Here is a 23,832-nt window from a genome sequence, read left to right on the forward strand (position 1 = left end):
CTTGTTCAGGCGAGGACGACTTTTGAGCAACCAATTCTTATTGATGAGATTCAGACAAGTGTCGGGATCATCTTCATACATTGATCTGGCTCCTTCTAAGCTTTTGTAAATCATATCTTTATGCTCTGGAAGATGAAGAGCTTCACTTATAGCTTCCTCTGAAAGGTAAGCTAAGGTGTTCCCCTCCTTGGATACGATTGACTTTGATTGTGAGTCATAGTGACGGGCACACTCGATCATTAGCTCATGACACCTGACTGCTGGAGGGAAACCTGCCGCCTTGATGATGCCACTTTCAATTATCTTCTTCGCAACAGGTGATGGCTTGCCAATGTAGGGGACCTCTCGAAACTTCTTCACATTGAAGTTTCCTAGGTTAGTATCTCCGATATTACTCCATTTGGACATGATCCTGGTCTCCAATTCGTCATTCTTCTGATCTTCCTTGATGAGAGTCGGGCAACTAGTAGATGCTCCTGCCTTTGGAGTCGCCATCTTGACACCTACACAACATTTCAAAATTAGTCCTTGAGCATTAAAGGGTAGAAAATAAGACTCAAAAGGAAGATTTAAGATATTAATTAGGAAACTTAATGATAAATCTAGAGTTATCATTTCCCAATTAACCAATCAACACTTAGGCTTTTCTAAAAAAAGTGTCCAAAAATCAAGTCTTGACCAAGGATAGTAGGATAATTTCACCATACCTCCTCTTGAGTACTAAACTCTAAGACCTTTGAAAAATGATGCAAGAAAAATGGATTTCGCTAGGCAAAGTTTAAATCATAGCCCTCTCTTGGATGAATTGCACCTCCTCTAGCTTCAAAAAGAATAAATTCCACCTTCCTTAGCCTTCAACATTTAGTAGAAATTCGCTCCAAACAAGCTATATTTCGCTCCTCCAATTTGCTCTCCACTTTCGCACTTAGAAGGAATGATTGAATGATTTAAAATGTGAAGCAACACTCCTCCACTATATAGAGTGCTCACCCTACTCCCTTCAAGGCCGACTTGGCAAAAAAGGAGTAAAATATAAATAAAATCTCCAAAAAGGGGTGGCCGACTTGCAAAATAAAGGCAAAATAATGCCTTGAGCGCTCATTAATAAATTTTAATTTAATAAAAATTAATTTTAGATGCCTCCAAAGTAAAATTTCGATTTTTTTCAAGGCTTAAAATTAATTTATTAAATGCAAGATGCTTTGAAATTAATGCGAATTTAAATTTAATTTTCCAAATGCCTCAAATTTAGCAATTTTGGCGATTTAGTGCAAACTGGAGAATATTAATTTCTTGATCAAGGTCTCAATGAAGTTTGCAAATAATTTCGCCCTGGACCCTCTCTAAGGGTCAGGAGCGATTTTCCAATTTTAGCCTTGAATATTTCATACCTTGACTCTAAAATCTCTTGGAGGGTGAATTCATATCCAGTTTAGGTCTTGCATTTCAAATTTTGGCATTCTGCATGAGGAATTTAGGTGGAAATGTGGATTTCGCCCTGGGTCCTCTCCAAGGGTTAGGAGCGATTTTTTCATTTTAGGTTGTAATCCACCTTGGCTTTGATTGTTGAACTCCCAACGTAGTTTCCAAGATCTATTCCCTTGCACTACCAAGTTACTTCACAAAAATCTTGAAGGAAATAATGCTTTTAGAGGAATTTCGCCTTGGACCCTCAGCAAGGGTCAGGAGTGATTTTCCAAAATTGGCTCAAAATTGGCATTTTTCAAAGTTCAAAATCTCTTCCAGACATCTCAAATAGGTCTTCTCACTGGGTTCCAGACTTAGCTCTATCCAACTTAGAAGAAAAAGTGTGATTTTGGTGTTTTTTGCCCTGGACCCTCAGCAAGGGTCAGGAGCGATTTTTTTTTAATTTTGACTAAAAATCCTCATTTCCTTATCAAAAACTTCTTCACCAAGCAAGATTATGTTTATGCCTCCAAACCAAGCAAGAAAATCCTCTTTCCAAGTTTTTCGCCCTGGATCCTCAGCAAGGGTCAGGTGCGATTTTTGTTCCCTGGCTTAGAATCATCAATTTTTCGAGGCAAATCATCATTCATCATGTTTTTGAAGGTCTTTTCTACTTTAGCCTAACCTTGCCTTAGCACAATCTTGAAGGAAATATGTTGGTTTTATGATTTTCGCCCTGGACCCTCTCCAAGGGTCAGGAGCGACTTTTTGGTTTTAGATATATCCCTTCATTCTTTAGACTTCAAATCGCCTCTAAGGCATAACACATCACGCCCTTCTCCTATCCAAGCAAGATTTTGTCTTGATTCTTAAAAAAAGGAGAGAACCTTGGAAATTCGCTCGACCCTCAGCAAGGGTCAGGAGCGATTTTGATAATTGCCTTCAAAACTTTCACTCTCAACAATCCTTCTTCACATCAAGGCAATTCAAACATCATTTCAAGCTCGTGTCTAGGCTTAGCTTCGTTCAAACTTGGAGAAAAAAGGTCCAATATTAGGTTTTTCGCCCTGGGCCCTCAGCAAGGGTCAGGAGCGATTTTCCCTATTTAGCCTGATTGCTTCTTCATTGATCATCCAAATTATCTTCAATGGGTAAAACATGCCTTTTCTCATCCATTCCAACCATAAGAATCATTTTGACTTTGCAATAAAAATGTGCTTTTTAGAATTTCGCCCTGGACCCTCTCCAAGGGTCAGGAGCGAACTTTGCCATCTAGACCAAAATGCTTCACTTTTCACCTTAAAACCTCTTTGCTAAGGACGATGTCGTCTTGTATTGTGCTACGAATAGGTTTTCATGCCCAAGAAAAGTCAAAAAATGTGTTCATAAAGAATTTTGCTCTGGACCCTCAGAGAGGGTCAGGAGCGAATTTACCTTTCCTGGGCAAAACTCCTTCATCTCTTCATCTTCAAACAAGTTTGGAGGCTTCATCATGCTTATTTCATCATTCATCATACCTTTGATATCTCAATTTGACCAAACAAGGCCAGAAATGACTCTAATAAGAATTTTCGCCCTGGACCCTCAGCAAGGGTCAGGAGCGATTTTGAGGTTTTCAAAAAAGTCCTTCATCACTTCAAGTTAAAACTCTTTCAGGCGGGTGGAGGGAGTTGTTCATTTTTCATTCATGATCAAAACTTGGTCTTTCTTCACTGCAAAATGAGGAAAATCAAAATTTCGCCTTGGGCCCTCAGCAAGGGTCAAGAGCAAATTTGCCCTTAGTCCCCAAAATTCATTATTTTTCATGTCTTCAAACCTTCAATTGCCTCAAGTGACGTCCAATCCTCCTTTCGGTAGACCCTGCACAAAACAAGTTAGCCAAAGTTAGTGATAAATAAGCTTTAAACAACATTTTCACCCTGGACCCTCAGCAAGGGTCAGGAGCGAAATCCTCATTTTAGGCTAAACTGCTCAAAATTTGAAGTCTCAAACCACTTCACAAGGCAGAGTCAGGTCATTTTCAAGGCCAGGAACCACTTAGCAAATCCATCAGAAAACAAGAAATTGTGTTTAGGATGAAGTTCGCCCTGGACCCTTAGCAAGGGTCAGGAGCAAATTTGGCATTTCAGGCATCATCTTACTTTCCAAAAATTGATCAAAACTTCTCCCCGCAAGAACACACAATTTCACCCTCAAGCATGTCAATACTTAGTCAAAATTGTGAAGGAAATCCAGTCTACAAGGAACTTCGCCTTGGACCCTCAGCAAGGGCCAGGAGCAAATTTGACAGTTTCAGGCTCTGGATCTATTTCATTCCCTATTCCACTTGGCCGACTAGACTCACTTTCCTCATTGACCATGTTTAGCTAACTCAGACTTAGAGACAAACTGGACCTTACCCTAAAAACCCCTACTAAATCTAGACCTAACCTGAGACCTATTTGACTCCCCTGAAAGGTTTACCTCATTCCAACAATCTCAATTCTTCAGGGAGACACTTAACAATTCCAAAACTTGACTAGACTTAGCTTGAATGATGCCAAAAAAGAACCCTTAAGGTTTAGCCCTAACCCAGACCGACAACCACTCACTCACTCAAAACCCTAAAGTAGAGAGAAGAACAAGCAGAGAGAAAGGAAGACAAAAGCAAAAAGAGGGGGTCCCCATTCTAATGGGGCGATGTGTGAAACGGTCACAACATCTTCCAAGGATGATATTTGCAGACTGACTGATGTATCTTGGATCCATTGTATTCAGAACATCACCATCACTAACCGACTCAGATGTTTCTGAATCCGACTCTTGCAAAACCTCCTCTGCTGAGGGGTATTCAATTGGATACACCATTGTGTCATTACTTGGGATGATGTTACAATCCAATGGGATGTCCTGTGTGGGAATCTCCGTGCTTACATCTTGGTTTGCACCGCTTTGAATGTATTTAGGGCCTTCTTAAAGCAGGGTTTCAGGTTCCCGATTTTTCTCTTTTGCCCTCCATACCTGTTTTGGTTTTTTATGTGGGTGCTTAAAGGCCTTTCTTATAAACAATCTGCATTTGTCGATACTGTGAAATTTACTTCCACATCGAGTGCAAGCGCCAATTTCTTTTTCAATTTCTATGTGCTGTTCCCAACCACCATACGCAGTGAGTAACATAATCGAAGAGGGGATTGTCTTTACGGCTGCTAATTTGAGTCTACCATATGTGTATAAATCTCCCTTAACGATCTCTTCGTCAATTTCCAATAAAGTATCGAGGGATCTTCCGATTGTTTCCAAACACGCCTCGCTCCAATATTCTATCGGAAGGTTGTATAATCGGATCCATACTGGTTTATCATAAACCGCCAGCGATGTAGGGTCAAAGTTCGGAACCTAGGGCTGAATATACAGTGGGTGCTCATCCAGGAACCAGTTTTGAAGGCTGATGATGTGATCTCTATCTTCTTCTTTGGGAAAAACCACAACGAAGAAGCCCTTGGGTAAGAATTTTATCATTATGTGCTTCCCCCAATGATTCACAACCCAGGCGCGAATATCTTTTCTTGATAATTTTGGCCCTATAATTTTTGCAATAATCGCATGTCGATCGAAGATTAGTTTTCACTTTCGATGTTTTTGGTTAGGTCAATTTCAATACCGCAGGATGAGGCATCCTTTCTTGTATACTGGCGATGATTCAAATTTCCATCGATGTTGTCAATGCTTTCTTCAGACTCTGCCTTCTTAACGCCATGCTCATCCCAATCAACTTCCAGTATTCGCCATTTAATAGGCTTTCTCAGACTTGCGTCCTCTGCATCTCCATTCTGCTTTTCGCATGCAGCCTTTTGCGTTTCTCTCTCCATTTTTTTATTCTCCCCTTTTATCATTTGGGGTTATTTTATAATTATATTATATTATATATATATATATATATATATTTATTATTCCAATCCCATTTAAAAAATGGGACATTACAGAGGGAGTGTGACTAATTTGTTGGCTTTTCCAATATTCTTCTCCATTCCTTATTTGTGTATTGGGATGTATTTTTCCCTCTTTGTTAATCATTTTAAAATTTGAATTGAAATGAATTTTCTTCATTGCCATGTCCACAATAGGTGGTTGCATATGGTCTCCTTGATATAAAGATTGAATTAGAATTGAAATTTATAGATTTAATAATTGATTTTTAAAATGTCTAAGATAGAGGCATCATCTATGGCTAACAATTGTAATAAATTTAATTTTCCAAATTTAATTTGAGGATATTGTTGATGTACATTTTTGGAACATGGTTATAATTAGAGTTTTGAAATTTTTTTCCATTAAAAAATTCAAAGGGTTTGGTTGAATTTCTTTAATGGAGGATTTAAGATATTTTATGGTTTTTATGTTTGAATGGAAAGAGAAATTGCATTTTAAATGATTATGGAGTGAATAATTTTGTAGGGTATTTAGTCTCCCTAGTATTTTAGGATTTCGCACATGTTGAGTATGATGTCAAAAAAATTATAAAAATTGGTTTAAATGCCATGTTCAATTTGTAAAATTGGAGGATTGGAATTTTAGGATTAAGGAGGTTTAGGATAGGAAAGGAGCGACTCTCCTTGTTTGCTATATTACAAAGGGACCTCATGAACAAACATGGTATTTGAGTTTAATTAAGTGATGATGACACATTGAGTTGGTTAATTAATTAATAAGATTTTTTTGTGCTAGGATTATAACACTCTTGGAGGTTCAATCTAGTGACAAAGGACATGTCACAACTTTGGGAATTGGTGAATGCCATGAGTATCCTCATTGAGGAAGCTTGTCTTGCAAATTGCCCAATATACCATTGGGTGACTATGTTGACACTCCTTGTCTTATGCCTAAGATTCTCATCCTTTTCTTGTTGTTGGATTTTGGTATTTGACATGATTTGTGACCATTTATGCATATGTGCATTGATTGGCATGTATGCCATGCATTGTCTTATGTGTGCTTGTTTTGGTGTGGGTTGCCACATGTGATGTCATGTGCTTGGTTGATGTGAGTGTTGCCATATATGTTTTGTATGTGTGTGGGCCTTGACTTTGATAGCAGTGTATCTATGATCTTCTCCATAACTTGAAGGTTGCCTAGTGTGGCATAGATGTATATTGTGCTCGACAATGGTAATATTGTTGGGAGGTGAGTACCGTTCCTCCATTGGTCCATTCTGGAAGATCCATTGGGAGATGAAAGAGTTTCCAGTTCAGCATTTTATGTTATGCTTTGTGACTATTGAAGCACCTTGGAGGTGGTTCATTATTGATGTAATAATGTTTATTGTATCATTTATATATCCGAGTGTGATCCTTCCATGTTTGGGAAGTGTTGGTGTACGTTTTATCATTCACCGAACATTAGAACAAAATGTCTAGGACATTCTACCCTCTCTTGATCAAAATCACTACGTATGCCAAGATTGCATGAGAAGGACCATACGGCAACTCCAAGGTTTATATATGCGAACGAGCGACTTTGTGTTAGGTAGCTACCTTGGTGTTGTATTGCTGAAATACAAGGGGGACTTACATAGAATGGTTCATGAATCTAGGACTCAGACAAATTTGACAATAGATGTTCTTTCTTCTCTCTCTTTTCTCTCTTTTTTTTTTGTTTTTTTTGGATTTTCAGGTTTAGACTTTCAAGAAGAAAGGACAAAAGGATAAGGGTTTATAAGGTCTACTCTACTCCTAGGAATTCAAGAGACGGCATTGACCAGTTGAACTCAATAACCGTACTTTGTTTCGGCTCGCTTAGGACAACTACACAAAGCGGATGCAATCTTCATGGGATGTGCTTATGATTGGAAGTTAAGCATACACAAAGGAAAGCTCAGACTAACTTTACACAATGAACAAAAATCATCTGCCCATCAAAAGTATGAGCGAAGATACACCACAAATCAATACTTATCAAATCTTGCATTCAATTTAACAACTTGAAGTAAATTCTAATCTATTGTGTCGAAGGAATTGAAAACCTTGCCAATCATTCAGATAATAGAGATTACAAAGCCTAAAAAGCACACAAGCAATATATTATCCAAAATGACCTTCTCACAACAATGTTTCAAAAACCTCTCACTCTCCAAATGAGAGGAGGAAACCTTATATAGGCATAGAAAAGTTTTGAACGACCGAGATCGAATAGTGATGAAGGGCCCAGATTGAAAGATCAAAACCCTAATTAAGGTTTCCAAAAACTCAATTAGTTTGAACAAAAGAAAATAGGACAAGTGACACAACTGCTAATATGAGTGAAGTAGGTATCTAGTTTCTTTTTTGGGAAGCTGCAAATTCAATGTATCTAGACACAAGTGGTCGAACCTCCATGGTGACATGTGGCAAGCTGCCAATTTGGTAATCAACCATGTCCATGTCATCAGTACATGTGGCGAGAGTATTCTCCCAGTCAGCTGCATGTGTTAGGAAGTTCTCATCAACGAGTAAGAATCTTGAAATCTTGGTGAGATCATCCTTGAGAATCGGCCCTGAAACTTTGAAGAAGTTCCCTTGAATCTTGGCCCTCAGATTCTTTGCACGCAAATGTTCCTCTCTCACTTCATCTTCTTGCAATATCTCGGCTGCCACGAGGAAGACCTTGTCCTGGATACTTCTGATAGTTTTTTCTATCTCCAAACACTTAGCTTCCAGTTTCCTTAAAGATTCAACCCTGGTTGTCAAAGCAAAGTACCAAGTGCTGAAATCATATATGTCATCGGGTTGAATGACTTTTCCATCTACTAGATCTTGTTGGGAAAGCCCTCTGATGGTCTTCAAGCATGGGATTATTTTGTTTTGTATTTCTTCAATATCCTGCCAAGCTTCAGCTATGTCCTGTATTCTGCTCAATAAGGAAGAGGTGGAGTCATATGCTGATACTAAGTTCTCAACAAGTACGTCAGCACGCTCCAAGGCATCAGAAATCCATCCTTTGACTTCTCTGAAAGTGGCCTTCATGTCTTCATAATTTTTCATTGATTCCCGTGGAAGGGGCATGAGTGGAGTAACTGCTACCTTCTCCCAATCAATAGGATTTGTTAGGTGTTGGACATATTTCTTCCATTGCTCATACTCAGCCTCAAACTTCTTTCTCTTTTCTACTTCCTTCTTTATCCTCTCCTTCATGTATTGCAGGAGTCATCAAATTCCTGGACCTCTATCCTAGTGGTCTTACCCAAGCTAATGGTAGTGACCTCATATTCCTCAAGAGTAATATTGTCTTGAGTTTTATCTACTCTTGGCACTGCTACCTGAACTAATCTGAATCCTACACTGTTCCTTTGAATTAAAGAAAACTTCTTGGCCGGCTTGGGTGGTCTCGCTTTACTTGTTGCATCTAATTCAGCCAAGAGTGCCACTATGTTATCTACTTGGCGAACTTTCTCAGGAACCTTGGCTTTCATCCTCTCTTTCAACCAATCAGGGATGGTTGATTGTTCCATACCACTTTCATCAAAATTATCTTCAACTCCTTTTGGCGCAGTGACTATGCCATCTAGGAATTTTGTCTTAGGTTCAGGGTTCTCAACCTCTACAACCTTGGTGATAATGGATTCCTGAATTGGTTCCTCCACGATTTCTTCAATTATGGGAGAAGGAACCCCCATTTCGTTGCCTCCCATTTCATTGTCCAACTCTTGCTCATCAATTAAAACTCTAACTGGAGCGGTGGATGAAGCACTTATAGTTTAATGACTTCACTTGACTTCTGTCGTCTACTTACATCTACTTCTCCAGTAATCTTCTTTCCTTTTGCTCTTATTGAGTTCTTAGTGGGCTCCTTCCTCTTCCTCGATCCAACACTTTCTAGATTCCTTGAACCGCTGGATGTAACATAGTGATTCGAAGACATGGACTCATCAGTCCCCATGAGATCATAGGTGAAGGCAACGTTCCTTTCTTTGAGCTCTTTTGTTCTCTGAGCTGCCCACCATTTGGAGTATTCGATCACGGGTCTCATAAGATCACCCAGGTCAGATCTTTCAGAATCTATCCAATCAACTAGAGCAAGAGGTTCATTCTTCAGGGTGGCATAATGGCTGCTTGAATTCATTTTCTTCTTCAATTTGGTCAGCCACTCGGAATACCTCGGATGCCCTGATCAGGTTCAATGGAATTCTTGACCACAGTCTCCTTCTCACATCAAAGTTATTAGCAGCGTCAGCCCAATAGTCCTCGAGGTCCAGCTTGTGCTCAAACTTTACTTCATTCACTTTTTCCATTTGATGAAAAGGATCAAAATGACTCCTTGCTTGATATTGAAAGAATGGGTACCATTGAATCTTCTTGTCAGCATGTGTGGCAGCTTGGGTTGATGGACAAGTCTCTAATCCATTTCTGATAGTGAGAGGAAAAGATGCTCCTGTCTTTTGTTTTCCTCTTTGCACAATTACAAAATTTTCTAATTGTCTTACTAACTCAAGTAGTATCATTCTGTTTGTAGGGAACATGGGCAGTTTGTACGGTTGTCCAGAGAATCCTTGGATTATCAAGTAGGTGAACCTGGGATATTGGATAAACCAATAACCAAAGCTGCTGATCAAATCTTTTGACTCTTGAGATAATCTTTGATGAAGACCTCCCTGAAGGGTTCTTGTGATATGCATACGAAATGCATCATTGACCCTTTTCAAATGAAACTTCTCCTCCAAGTGCAGTTGTGGATAGCAATCGTAGATAGTGAACTAGTTCTCTTTATTTCCAACAGCTCCTCTACACACAAGGCCTCTATATTTGTATGTTCGGGCTAAAGAATAGATCAAATAGGAACTCATATAAAACATTTTGTTCTTCTCCAGGTTTCTCAACTAATCATCTAAATTGTCATTTATGATCTTTGCCCAGTTAATCATCTTAACTCCAACAGTCACCTCATGGATGAAATAGTACATCCATGGCTCAAAGGGAGCACCTTGCTGACTGCCCATAACTCTGTTTAACAAGACTATGAGGTCTCTATAGTCCTCTTTGAAATAAGACCTGATGAGGGTCTTAGGCATCTTCGAAACACTTTTTCTAGGCTTCTCCAACCATGAATGGTTGATGTTAGCCTCATACTCTTCCATATTATCCTGATATAATTGGGTTGCTTCATCCTTGGTCATATATATTATAGACCATGTTGTGGTACTCAGGGATGCAGAAGGCCTCTCTGATTGCTACTTCACCAATATTTGCAAGTATCCTTCAATTAGGAGCAACTATCTCTCTGTTCTCTGGGTTATAATGTTTGAAACATTCTACGATTAATTCGGTACATTGAGCTGCTGGAAGGAAACTAGTGGCTTGCACTATTCCATTTTGCATCATTCTCTGTGCAATTGTTGTGGGTAACTAGGTATCTGTGCCATGCATCCTCTTCTTGAATTCTCGAAGGTTTATGTGCCCGAGGTTTCTATCTCCCACTTGCTTCCATTTGGAATTCATTTTCGATTCCAGAGGGGAATCCTTATCAACTTGGAAATTCATCTGGACTTTGCGAGATGGTCCAATTTCCGAGGTCATCCAAATCTTCAAAAGAATGAGAAAGGAGAGAAGAAATGCTGTTTAAGATGGAAAATCAGAGGTTGATCTCCAAAAATTTGTGAATTTGCTCTTCAAAACAGTCAAAAATTCTTCTCCAAACTGTGTATGAACCTTTAAAATATTGTTGAAAATCCTCAGACCTGCACAAAATCTCCTTCAAAATCTCTTCAACCTGCAGAAAACTTCTCTCAAAAACTCTCTCTACTTGCTCTCCAAAGTTCGAACTTCATATGAGAAAATCCTGCTTGATGTATACGCTTCGCCTGCACAACTACCTCACTCATTTATGCTCCGCCTATGCGCGGGCCTAGGCCTCGCCCGAGTATGGGAAATGGCGGCCGGCTAGAATTTGTAGTATGGTATGCCCCATCTCGATCCCCCGCATCCCCGCTAGAGGGATTTTTATCTCCATGATTGTATTTGTAATGAAGTTTGAATTCTCAATTAGAAACACAAAAGATCTCTTAAAATTTGTTTCTATTCACTCTTTAGTCTTTTGAGTTGTAAGAGAAAGTTTCTAAATTGAATCTTAGTTGAGTTGTCATCTCCTTGCCAAGTTCGAATTGTAAATCTTAGTCTTAAATGAAAGTTTCTAATTTAGTTTTCAGTCCATGATTCGAACTCAATCTTCAATATTCCTCTTTCAAAAACTTTCTAAATTTGCCTTTAGTTCGAACTTGATCGAGATACCTTGCCGACAGCGTGTGGGAATATTCTTTCATTCCAAAATTAGCAAGTTTTACATGAGGCGAACTTGATGAATCTGTTTCCATTATTCATGATTTTGGCAGACTTGGTTGATTCTCTTCCCAAATAGGAAGGCGGACTTCATGCTTTTCATTCCCAATTCAAAGTAGTCCTAGGTGGACTTCAGCAATTGTTTTTCCAATGAGCAGGGTGGACTTCATGTGATTTATTCCATGTTGCAAGTGATAAAGGGCGGACTTCACTTGAGTTGTGCACCATTTCTCATGTTTTAGGCGGACTTCATCAACTTCATGCACCTTCTATCCCCTTCCTAAGGCGGACTTTATGAGATCTGTGCACCACATATCATGTCATGGGGCAGACTTTATCAAGGTTGTGCACTCCATGTAGGAAAGCGGACTTCATTGAAATGTTTCTACTTACACTTGAGGTAGGGCGGACTTGTCTTAAGTTAGGCACCATATACCATGCTCTTGGGCGGACTTCATTGAAGTCATGCACCTCAACTTGTAGATTGGGTGGACTTTGCTTGAGTTGGGCACCTTATGTCAACGGACTTCATGGATTTGATGCCCCATTGCTTGTGATGTTGGGCGGACTTTATCAAGGTTGTGCACTTCCTACACCTCTAGGGGGACTTCACTCATTCTTTGCACAAAGGTGAGGGCGGACTTCAAGAGACTTATACACCACAGGGCGGACTTTGCTCATCTTGTTCCCCTCTTCATGCCAAGGTAAGTCCCTTCCAAAGCAGACTTCATGACTTCTTTTCTCCAAGGTGAGGGCGGACTTGTTTGATGCCTTGACCATGCTCACACATCCTTAGGTGGACTTTCCTTGCCTCGTGCACTTCTTTACCTTGGGTGGGGTTCACCAAACTTATGCACCTTATAGGCAGACTTGATGAAACATGTGCACCTTCTACCTCAATCAAGGGCAGAGTTCAAGATACTTATGCACCAAGGGTAGACGGACTTGGAAAGAGATGATCTCCATGGAATCCAGACTCAAAATCCTCATAACTTATGCATTTCAACTCGGATCTTCTTAAAATTTGGAATTGATACTCCATTTATCCTTCGAATTCCTTTGGATGCCTAAAATTTAGGAACCTGCCTTTTTCAGACAAAACTTTAATTTTGAAGGAATTTGTCGATCATTTTCAGTGTAACTTAGAGCCAACAGTGCAAACCCTAGATCCCCTTTCCAAAAATAGAAAAAGCAAGCATCCCTAAAAAATAAGAAAAACTTTCTAAAAATAGTCATTTTGGGGATCGTGCTTAAAGTGCCAATACGCCAACTTCCTAAAAAATAGGAAAAAACAAAAAAGCAAAACTTTCCAAAAATAGAAAGTTGTCCAAATTGACCCAAATCAATTGCAATCTTCGTCCTTTGGACTTTCTAGGCACATTGACAATGTCTAGACTCTGTTCAGACCATGGTTTGCACAAACTGACTTATGACTTCCAAAACTCAGACCTTTCAAAATTGACAAAATGGTGCTAGGAAGGTTGCAAGGCTCTAACAAAAACCCGAGAAAGCAGGAAACAAGGAGGGTCCCCATTTGCAATGGGGTGATGTGTGAAAAGGTCACAACAGGAAGTAGCCTCTACTTGGATATTATGTTATGATCTCATTTAATTGTTTATTACAATCTTTGTAAATGAGGCTTGTGAGATCTTTATATTTAGTGCATAGTTGTACTTTGATGTAATTTGTGATGTTGGCAATGATTCATTCATGTTTAGGATGAAATGCCATAAGGAAAATCAATTATTGCTATTATTTGGTATTTTTCCACATTTCATCTTGTGAGGGTGTTGGCATGTTTGTAAGGCTGAAATCATGATTATTGTGTATGTTTGGATTAAATTAATTAAGGTTGCATTTATGATTATGGATATTTATAGGTGAATCTATATTTTATTATCATAATGGAAAGTTGTTCCATCTTTGCTTTTGGCATGTGTTGATATAGGTGTCAAATATGCATAATCCATTGTAGCACTTTTGTCATGTTTTGCTTGTAGTCTTGTGTTAAGGAGTTAGTGTTTCTTTTTTCCTCGTTCCTTAGGAACCATTTCCTTTGAGTGTTTTCCTCAAATTGTTTTGCCTCAGCTTGTAAATCGAGGAAGTTATGCCTCATTGAGTGAAGAAACTACTCCTTGCAAGTTTCCTTGGTTTCCTTTCTCTATTGTGTTTGGTCGAAATCAAGACTTGGAACTCAAAAAGGTTCCAATTTTGTGAGGAAATCTCAATCGTGCCCTTTAAAGAGTTTTACATTGTCAAGCCATAGGTGTCAAAGTGGACTTCGGACTTCAAATTATTTCTAGGTTTGAGTTTACGTGAGTCTTGCTCTATGAAGATGCTTAATGGGTTGTGGATGTCGAGACAAATTGGGTCCCAAGTTCCAAGTATATGCAGAGTCTCAATTCCACTTGTTTAAAAGGGGTTTGTGTGGTAGGTTGTGGTAATCAAGTTAGATTAAGGACTCAGAGCCTAAGGTTCCAAGTCTTGGGAGAGGTTCGACACTTGCAACTTAGTGAAGGAGCTTCATGTTGTGTTGTGAGTCACAAAGGGTGGAAGGAATTAGGGACTTGGGAATAGGTCTCATGTCTACACATGAACCAGAGGCTTGCAAATGATTGTTTTGATGTTGTGGGACTCAAAGGTTGAGCAAAACCTAGGTAGGACTTGCAAAAAGTCCCAAGTGCGAGCACGGGCCTAGGATTTGTGAGTAGTTGGGTCTAGTTTGTTCTGTTTGGTGGAGGGCAGATGTCAAAAGGGAATTGCGACTCAAAACTAAGTTCCAAGTCCACATTAGATCCCAAAGTTTGACCTATAGGTAGTTTCTCTTTGAAGCCCAAAATGGTTGTTTTGGCCTTTTCGATTGTTGTAATCCAACGAAATTTAGAGGGTGGTCTAGTAGAGAGGTTAGGAGGGTGTTTCAATGGTTTTGGGCACCTTGTCTCTCTTCCACACCTCATTTTTTGTGTCAACGTTGGTGTCTTGTCCCAAGGTAGAGTTTAGTCTTCCGCTTGTGTCACCATGCATTGGTGTGCATGTTAATTGTGTCATCATATGTTGTCATAACACTTTGTGCATGTAGTAGTGTTCCGTAACTTGCTTAATGCCACTATTGTATAGTGAAAAATTTGTTTGGTCATGTCTTGTTTGTTAATGTCTTAAGGGAAAGCTTGGGGCATCAAAAAGGGGATATATAAATTTAGAGAGGGTTGCTGTTAAAATTAAGGCAGATCATGTGGAAGCACCTAGTGGGTTGACAGAAAGAACAAGGTATCTGCTAGTTTGTGTTCAACATGATGTGCATGTGAAAATCATACTTGCTGATGCTTGAAAGCATCGGACATTGACTACACTCATCTCTTCAATGAATTTTTAAACATCCCTCTATGTTGAGCTTTTGCAAAGCCACCTTACTGAAACCCTACAAGCCAATAAAACCTTTAAATTTCAGGACTGCATCAGTTTACGAGGAAAGAAAATGAATATTCAGACCGAGCCCCATATTTTTGAAAGTTACCCCACTTCAATATGTTGGCATGTGCACATGACCTAACAATGTTGACTAATTTATCTTTTAAAGTATGCAGATTAAGAATCTGGTCCATATGGGTCTGACTGTATTTGGACGCAACAGCTTCCTCATATGGATTTTTTTGTTTGCTAAGGACCACTTCTTACTAGCAGTTTCATTATGGTTTCTGCTTTGTCATCTAAGTTGAGTAATTTTGAGCTTTAATTATGGTTAAGGGGAACTAGTAACTACATCCATCTAATTACAATCAATTTTTTTTTCTAAGTTGCTGCATGGTTTGTTTACTTCCTGTTGATTAAAACTGCATACTTCTAAATCAAATTTTCCTGTTGTTTGGATTTCAAATTATCAATAAGTAACTTAGTGGATATTAAAGTGGATGAAAAGTGCCCTAAAGCTAAAATGAATGCTGGACTCTTGGTAAAGATAACTTCAGAATTGTAAAGAGTATTTTATATATTTTGGCCTAAGTTTTGTGTAAAGTTATCCTTGCATCTTGTTTCACACCTTTGTTATTTTATTCAGCAATTTTCTTCAAATGTGTCACTTTTTGTTTTCCATTTGCTTAAATTTCAACCTTTTCAGAGCGTCAGATCTATGTAATAAGATATATCTCTTTCTGCTAGCATTAACATTGAAAATTTATTGTTCAGAATAATATACATCTTCATTGCTGTTTATATGGTTTTGACTAACCCTTTGGTGTTCATGGAACACAACCGTATGTTTTATCTTATCTGCTATTTGCTAATCTAACACAATTTTCCTGTTCTATTTTTTTTAAATTATGGAGTCAAGATGAAAGTTGAAGCTTAATATCAATATTTAATTAGATGGTAAAGGGATAGGAAAAGCATGAGGAAAGTAAGTGGCAAAGAAGAAACCCAATAACAGATACTATCTCTTATAAAATCTTCAATTTCTTGGTTGTGTTGGCACAGGTATCAGAACTATCTGAGTGAGGATACATCAGCTCGCCTTTTGGATCTTATAAAGCCTGTACGATATTGCTGGTTATAGTTCTTTCTTATTAAGTTCTTTGTAATCAATTATTTTCATCATTTAGATAGGCATCACCATCAAGAAATAAGGAACATGATCAAGGCTACATGATAATGAAAGTAAAAGATGTCAGAGATTTCAGTACACATATTGTTGAAAATTAGAACAATCTAGGATTTGAACCCAGGAAAATACTACCTACTGGTGAAATGCTCCACCATAAACTACATGTCCACATCTCTTCTTCTTTCTCATTCTCTATAGAAGTGTTGGTTGTCAATTCTATCATCCCCAGCCAACCCGCAATTTCTTGGGGCATCTAGCTGTTTTCCAGTCTAATTTCCAATATCTGCTTTGAAATTTTGGGCAATATAGAACTTGATACCTTGCCCTCCTCCTGGTTCGTGAGGTGCTCTACCACTGGCTGACTTGCCAGTTTCACAATGAGCTTTTTTTCTCTTTTTATGTTTCTTTTTTCAATTCTCTTAAGAAGTGTGGATTCTCACATAATATGGATCTGTATATTATTTTACTAATCTTATTTGCATTATTTGTTCTAGATTCTTGTTCTTTCAGGCCACGATCATGACCAATGTACAGTATCTCATCCAACACCAAATGGGCCTGTTATAGAGGTACTTATAATTTTGATGGCAATGTTGTAATTCTGTTATATTTTTTAATCAACCAAAATAAACTCATCAAGCATCTCTCATCTTCCATTCCTCTTTGTCTACCTCATGTCTACAAAAGTTAGTGACAGTATACATTCAGAAAAGAATGTGATGCAGCAAGTTACTGGCAGTATACCTTTGACAAAGAATGTGACGCAGTTTCCTAAATCTCATTGTGTGGTGGATTTCATGTACAGCATACAGTTGGGACCTTCAGTTGGCAGCAGGGTAACTTGTACCCATCATTCATGTTGTTATCTGTGAGTGCACTATCATCTTCTACAACAAGCAACCCCGAGGGAATTGTATCAACTAATTTGTGCTTTCTTCCTATGCAAACACACATATATTTGTGGTAATTTCAGTATCTTGACATTTATAAAGCTCATTTCTGGACTGATTTAATAAAACACTTCAGCAATATATTGGTTCCTTTCCTACAGAATTGTTACCTTATTTCAAAGTTGTCACTAATAAATCAGTTTTCTTTGCAGGTATGCAAGTTTGTTCATTATAACTGTTTTTCTTCTCCTTTCTTGGCCAACAAGTGGTGTGGACTTGTCATATTGTTTCAGAAAATTGACAGAACTTGCAGCAACAGCAATTAGAACCACATCAAAAGGTGGCGTAAAAGTAAAGGATGAGGATGCAAATTATGAATATGACATGGTTTGGGATGCAGAAGGTGTCATGCATCTGATCCGGAAAGGATACTCGAAACTTTCAAATGCCAATCATGGCGAAGTTAGATCCTCTGCAAGGTTGGTAACTTTATGTTGAAACAATGCTGTTGAGTGCTACTTGAACAATCTGCGCTTGCAAAAATAAACTTACAAAACATCTATGCTGGCACATCTTCTGCATGTAATTTTGTGTCAGCATGACTTTTTGAATTTGAAGCTGTGTGCACTTGCTCTGATATATGCTTTCTTTGTGTATGTGTTTGAGATAAGCATGTCATCTATGCCTTGTGGTTCAGTGCATAGTTCAGACTTGGATTTGGAAAGTACTCAGCAAGCCGAAAAATTCTGGTCTTTGTGAAAACTCAGCAACTTAAAAACACTTAAGTTTAAAAAAATACATAAATTTTATGCAAAATACAGCTACAAAATGTATCAAATGATTTTGGTGGGGATCCTAGGGGCAATGCCCCTTGTGAGGGTGTGGGGGCAGTGCCCTCAGTGGGGTTGAGGGGCAGCACCAATTAAGACCTTCAAAACCACATGGACTTTCATGGCACACACCATTTTCATAATTTAAAAAAAGCAAGTTTTTGGAGTGTTTAACCCTTATTTTTTCCCCATGGTGCTGGTGTGACGAATAAATCATTGGACTTGCCAAGTTTTCAGCAAGTTTTTCTTAAAACCGAAAAAAATTTAGTGTCGAAGTCCCATTGGATTTGCCGATTTCAATGTTTGCTGCATTGTCTTCATTCCTAAGTTACCTGTTCGAGTTCAAGGATGCAAACCCGGTTCATGGGTTCGGGCAATATTTTTTTGCCTTTTGGGTTCATGGGTTGGGTTCATCCATACATGTGTGTGTGTGTGTATATATATATTATATGCAAAAGTTTTCAAAGATTTCTCCAACAATTTCCAAAGTTTCTAAATGATAAGTTTAGACTTAATTATTGCATATATTTAAATTTTTGCATTTAAAAAGGCAAAAAAATTAAAAATTTTAATGTTTAAAAGTCACTTAACCCAGCCAGCAAACCTGGGTTCGCGCCTGGGTTCCCCCGGGTCCGTATAGGGTTCACCCCAGGGGCCCCACAGGGAACCGAGGGCCCCTGGGGTAAACCCTGTCCGAACCAGTCATGAACCCAACGTGAACCGAACCAGTCATGAACCCAATGTGAACCAGGACCCACGCGGACCCGGTCCGTGTTAGGGGCTCTAGGCAGGCGAACCTGATAACTTAACTTCATTCATTACAAGACCTACAAATTTTATTTAATGTTGCATGTGCCAACTTCCTTAGTTTGTCCCTACTTGTTTATGTTACATGTTACACTACATATCGGTAAATGTCTATGAAATGACCAGAAAACCAATGATCTATTTTTTCAAATTTATAAAATTTTGTCTCTGTGGAGGCATTTAGCATAAAGTGCAGAGGAAAATGAATTTTTATAGTCTTACTACATATGATTTGAAGACTCTCCTCTCTGTCTGTCTGTCTGTCTCTCACATACACACATGCACACGCGCGCACACACACACACATTTCAGAAATTAACTATTAATGGAGAGGCTTATCTTCAAGGATTTGAGTTCTTGCAGATGAACTATTTGTTGGATGCTTTGTCCTTTTACTAATTTCAGTTGAGATTATTTGTTGGCAGAGGCACAGTTGTAGCACGGCCAGCTGCAAAGAAGCAAACAACGCCAGAATCTGATTCCTCTTGTGTACAAATTGAGTCAGAAACAAATTTGGAGCAGATCCCAAAAGGCCCAAGAATGACTAAAGGAAAGATGAGCTACATTGTTCAACGGTTATTTCGAACACTCCATAACATTGCAGTCCTTGCAGCTGTCAATCTTCCACTCTATATGATGTTGTTGATCAAGGACTGGACATGATTAGTGCAGATTTTTTTTTTTTCAAATGAGAATGTCTGTAATGAGTTGAGCAGAATTTTGGATTCTATACTATTTCTCTTTAATACAAAACTTTTGATTTTTGATTTTCTGTTATTAATAAAAATTTTCTGCACGTGCATTTCTAGTTTCTTCCTTTGGATTGGAGCTCCATTGATATATTCAAGTTGGAACTTAAACAGAAAAGCTGTCACGTGGATGTTAAAGTTAGAAGGATAAGTTACCGTGAAAGAGGAGCTTTATTGCAAACAGTTTGGATTGTGATTTTCAGTTTCATGTTAGCAAATCTTGAGTACATCTTTCTCTTGGCCTTAGAACAATATATATGCGGCCTCACTTCTGCAGGATTATAGTTCTTCTTACTGATTGAATAAACATTATCAAGCTTGTAGCATTATGTTGGATGTGTTTAAGCCTTGAGGTTTTTTTGAGGCCCTGGAGAGCATTTCCAAACTTATGATGAAATATGTTAGCATTCTTAAAGGCTTTCAAGAACATTCTCAAGATGACACATACAGATATCTTGGTTTGACATTGTGGCCAACTTTCTTCTTATTTATTTGGTCTGCACTCTGCTGTATCTTCATAAAGTACAGGTCTTGTGGAACCTAATGGTCAGTGAACCATTAATTTGAGGTAGTATGGGATTTTCATTGAATTGGCAAATATGTGGTTAACGATGGGAAATCTCCCTAATAATTACATTTATTCTTGAAATTATTTTTCTGCATCTGAATTGGCTAATAAAGTTCTCATGATTTTGCATAATGAAATTTCTTAATGGGATTTGGTAGCATTTTGAGGTGAATTTTTATTTAAATTTATTACTGCAAACCTAGATAAGTACTTACAAGTGGCTCGAGTAGTCATAAGTTAGCAGAAAACAATCAGAATCAAGTATAAACCGTTTCTTGAGCTGACGTGAATTTTTTTGGCCAGTTCTAGATATACTGTTACTCCTTGTCAAGTGTGTATGTAGTATAGTCAACTCTTTGCCAAAATAGTACATGCTTTGTGAAGGTTCAAAAGTATGTGTGACCTTGAACTTGGATATTCATAACCTTGAATTTGTTGTGCACCCTTGAATTGTGAATTTATGATCTTTGAAACCTATTCACCTGTGTACTTGGGATCAGCGACGCACAGAAGCACCGTTAGAGCTTGCTATCAAGAGTGGGGAATCCATGTCTCGTCTTTATTGAAGTCAAACCATTTGTACTAATTCACTGATGTTTAACAATTTGAAGACCAGCCAGATATAATGTAAATACCAATGCATTTGTTCTTATGATTGTAGATATTGATGTAATGCTCTTTTTAGGAATTCTCTATTGATTGAATTATAATCCTATGAGACGATGGATCACTTGTCAAAATGTCCTAGGGTCTTGTCCTTTTTATACAAAACCCTAGCATCCAAATTTGATTTTATTTGGGTAATGAATGGTTGGAGTTAGGTCAACTAGGGCTCAAGATTAGATTCGACTTTGGAAACAAAAAGGTTCAAGGCCATACTTGGGCACTTGGACCAAGTTTAGGGCTGCACTTGTGGTCTTGAACTAAGATTGATGACAAATAAATTTAGAATGAGATCTAGATCTGCTAGGGAATGGGACTCAAGTTCAAGATGAATGTCAACTCTTGCATGCAAGTACATTATTTGAATACTAAACTATTGCTAGGGACAAAAGGGTCAAATTCAGTCTAAAATAATTGGGGAAAAATACGAGTGATGCATTTTTCACCTGCATATTTTCCCCCCTCTTTGACTTTTATGTTAGTATTTTTAGTTATCTCTATAAGGACAACTCAAAATGGGACTTGTAAAGATAGTCCTTTTCTTTGAATTAGAAGGGGATGCTCTCTTGTAATAAAACTAAGCCCTAGAACTCCAAATACTATGTAGTTTTTAGTATAAATAAAAATAAATTTAAAGAAATCCCCACCTTTTTGGTTATTTGGCAAGAGCACACAACTTATCAACACTTCTACTTGGGTCTAGAGATTTTTTATATCTTTTGAGTGATGTGAACAACATGATAGCGCACAATTTCACCAAAAGTAGAGACCAAAAAGAACGAGTACAACACAATAATTGAATTGGATTGAAAACAATATTTGCTTATAAAGCTACTACATCATGTTGATAAAAACTTCAATATAATTCTTGTAGCAATAATTGCTTTCAAATGCATAAACTAAATCAACACATAAGACAACACAAGAAGATTGAACAATTATAACAAAAACAAGATGTAAAAATGATCATTCCTCTGAATCGAAGTGCTAATACATATATATAGGTTTTTTGTGCAATATTTTTGCATCTAACCTATTCAAGATAAACAAAAAAATAATAGAGTTCCTATGCTAAAGTTAGTTCGCTTTTGAACCAAGCAAGCTTAAAATACAAATTATTTAAAACAAGAAATCTTGAAATAGGTCTTGACCAAATATATCATGTCTTGAGATAAACCTCCTAGTCATTTAAGAATAATTATCCAACTATAAAAGAAATGACTAAAAATACCTTGTCTAGCATGTAATTGATCGTTGTCAATAACTCCAACACAATGCCTTCGTTACAACCATGATGAATTTTTGGAAGATATTTTTTTTATATTAAGGATAGTGTACAAAAATTGATACAATATGAGGAGCTTCAACCCCTAACAAGACTTGAACCGTTCACCAATTCCAAAAGAAATCAAAACATGAAAGAGCAAGTTCGTACAATAATTAATAATGGAGACAAATAGTCCCAAGATCATATTACATTTTAGTACTCTCAACACCATCGCAATCATAAGTACCCAAGGGTGGGCCATTGTCAAGATCAAATGTATTACACCAAGAAGCTTCATGCCTAATCTTGGGATCCCTATTCTTATCTTTAGTTTCTTGCTTAGTGATTTCCTTTTCCTCCAAATATTTGTTTAGCATGTCCAATTCCTCTGGGTTCAACTTATTCTTTCCATGAGGAAAGAGATGGATAGACTGAATATCGACCTTGTACACAATCATCATTCCTTCCTTGAGCAGCAACATGAATCTATCCTTGGGAATCTCCATCTTGTTTGATACCTGTAGCTTAATCATGAAATAGGTGAGTTCACATTCAATCTCAGTAAGGTGCTTTCGTTTGGATTGAAAAAGATCTACATTTATCCTTCTGCATAAGAACCACAAAACTTCATTAGTAAAGACAAACCAAAATTTATTCAAAGATGCATCAAATTTGTCAACATAACTGGCTAGAATCTCAATCCAAGAGAAACCATCATTATTCTTCCAACAAATAGGCAGTCCCAATAGTAAAGACCAAAGAGCAACAACATAATTACATAAAAAAAAAACATTCTCAAAAGATTCAAGACCACCACATTGGTCACAAGTATGGGTAGGGAGACCATAAACATGCAAAATATCATCCATAGAAAGTTTTTAAGCATTAAAAGCCAACCAAAATAAAGTTTTTTAAGGTTCAAAAGGACTGTGCCACATGTGAGTAAGGGTTTTAAACCATTTGGAGCCTTACCAGTTAAGGTTTTGTGCTTTATTCCACCAATCATATGCTTTCTCTGAGCTAGCCAACATACTATAAATTTTTTTGACAAAATCATCAAGAAAATTAGAGCCATCATTCCATCTAATCTATTGAAGAAATTTTGTATCATCAATGATTTTACTAGGGAAGCAACCCCCAAGGGCATTGGAAATCATAGTTAAGTCTTCTTATGAGAGATTGGGATCCCAAACTTACAACACATTTGATCTCATGACCCCAGCCTCCCATCAATCATGATGTCCTTCAAGGCCCTAAGAACTAGAGAATACCATAACTTTGCAGAACACCCTTGTGTTAATGCCAACACTTTATTGTTAGCATTGATGCCCCGCGAAAGATATCTACTACGCACAACATATGGAGGGGATTTGCCCTTTGCAGACCCATTAACAATCAGACCTCTCACCTAATTCCAAGCTTTCCATAGACAAGACAATACCCCAAATCCAAAAAATTTGACCTCAAATTGGCTGAAAAGAATGTCAAAGATATTGAGTTTGTTTTGCCCATAAAGTGTAATTCAATGCATTGCAGAAATAATAGACATGACAGAATATAAAGAAACTCAGATCTTCATTGATTCATAATAATGTCAGTACAATGACAATGACCATACTAACCCTGTCTCCATGACCAAGGACTCGCTAATATATAAAGGTGACTGGTCAGTTACCCAGTGTCAACTATCGACAACCGACGGGTTAACTGCCGTCATTAACTCTAATTACATTAAATGTCTTATTGCTTAATTACCTGACAACATCATCCC

At 37.9% G+C, this 23,832-nt stretch overlaps 1 protein-coding gene across 1 annotated transcript in view; it reads left to right on the forward strand.

Annotated features, from left to right (window-relative positions):
- The window catches only part of LOC131027216 (uncharacterized protein C630.12), a 148,468-nt gene extending 128,889 nt beyond the window's left edge, over positions 1-19,579 (forward strand). The window contains exons 9-13 of the mRNA XM_057957222.2: positions 16,161-16,218; positions 16,782-16,856; positions 17,093-17,250; positions 17,390-17,656; positions 19,240-19,579. Of these exons, the coding sequence (XP_057813205.2) occupies positions 16,161-16,218; positions 16,782-16,856; positions 17,093-17,250; positions 17,390-17,656; positions 19,240-19,477 (796 nt within the window). The 3' untranslated portion in view covers positions 19,478-19,579. The remainder of the gene's footprint in view (positions 1-16,160; positions 16,219-16,781; positions 16,857-17,092; positions 17,251-17,389; positions 17,657-19,239) is intronic.
- The last annotated feature ends 4,253 nt before the right edge of the window (positions 19,580-23,832 follow it).

This window comes from Cryptomeria japonica, chromosome 2 (genome assembly GCF_030272615.1).
Source record: "Cryptomeria japonica chromosome 2, Sugi_1.0, whole genome shotgun sequence".
Lineage (NCBI taxonomy): Eukaryota > Viridiplantae > Streptophyta > Pinopsida > Cupressales > Cupressaceae > Cryptomeria > Cryptomeria japonica.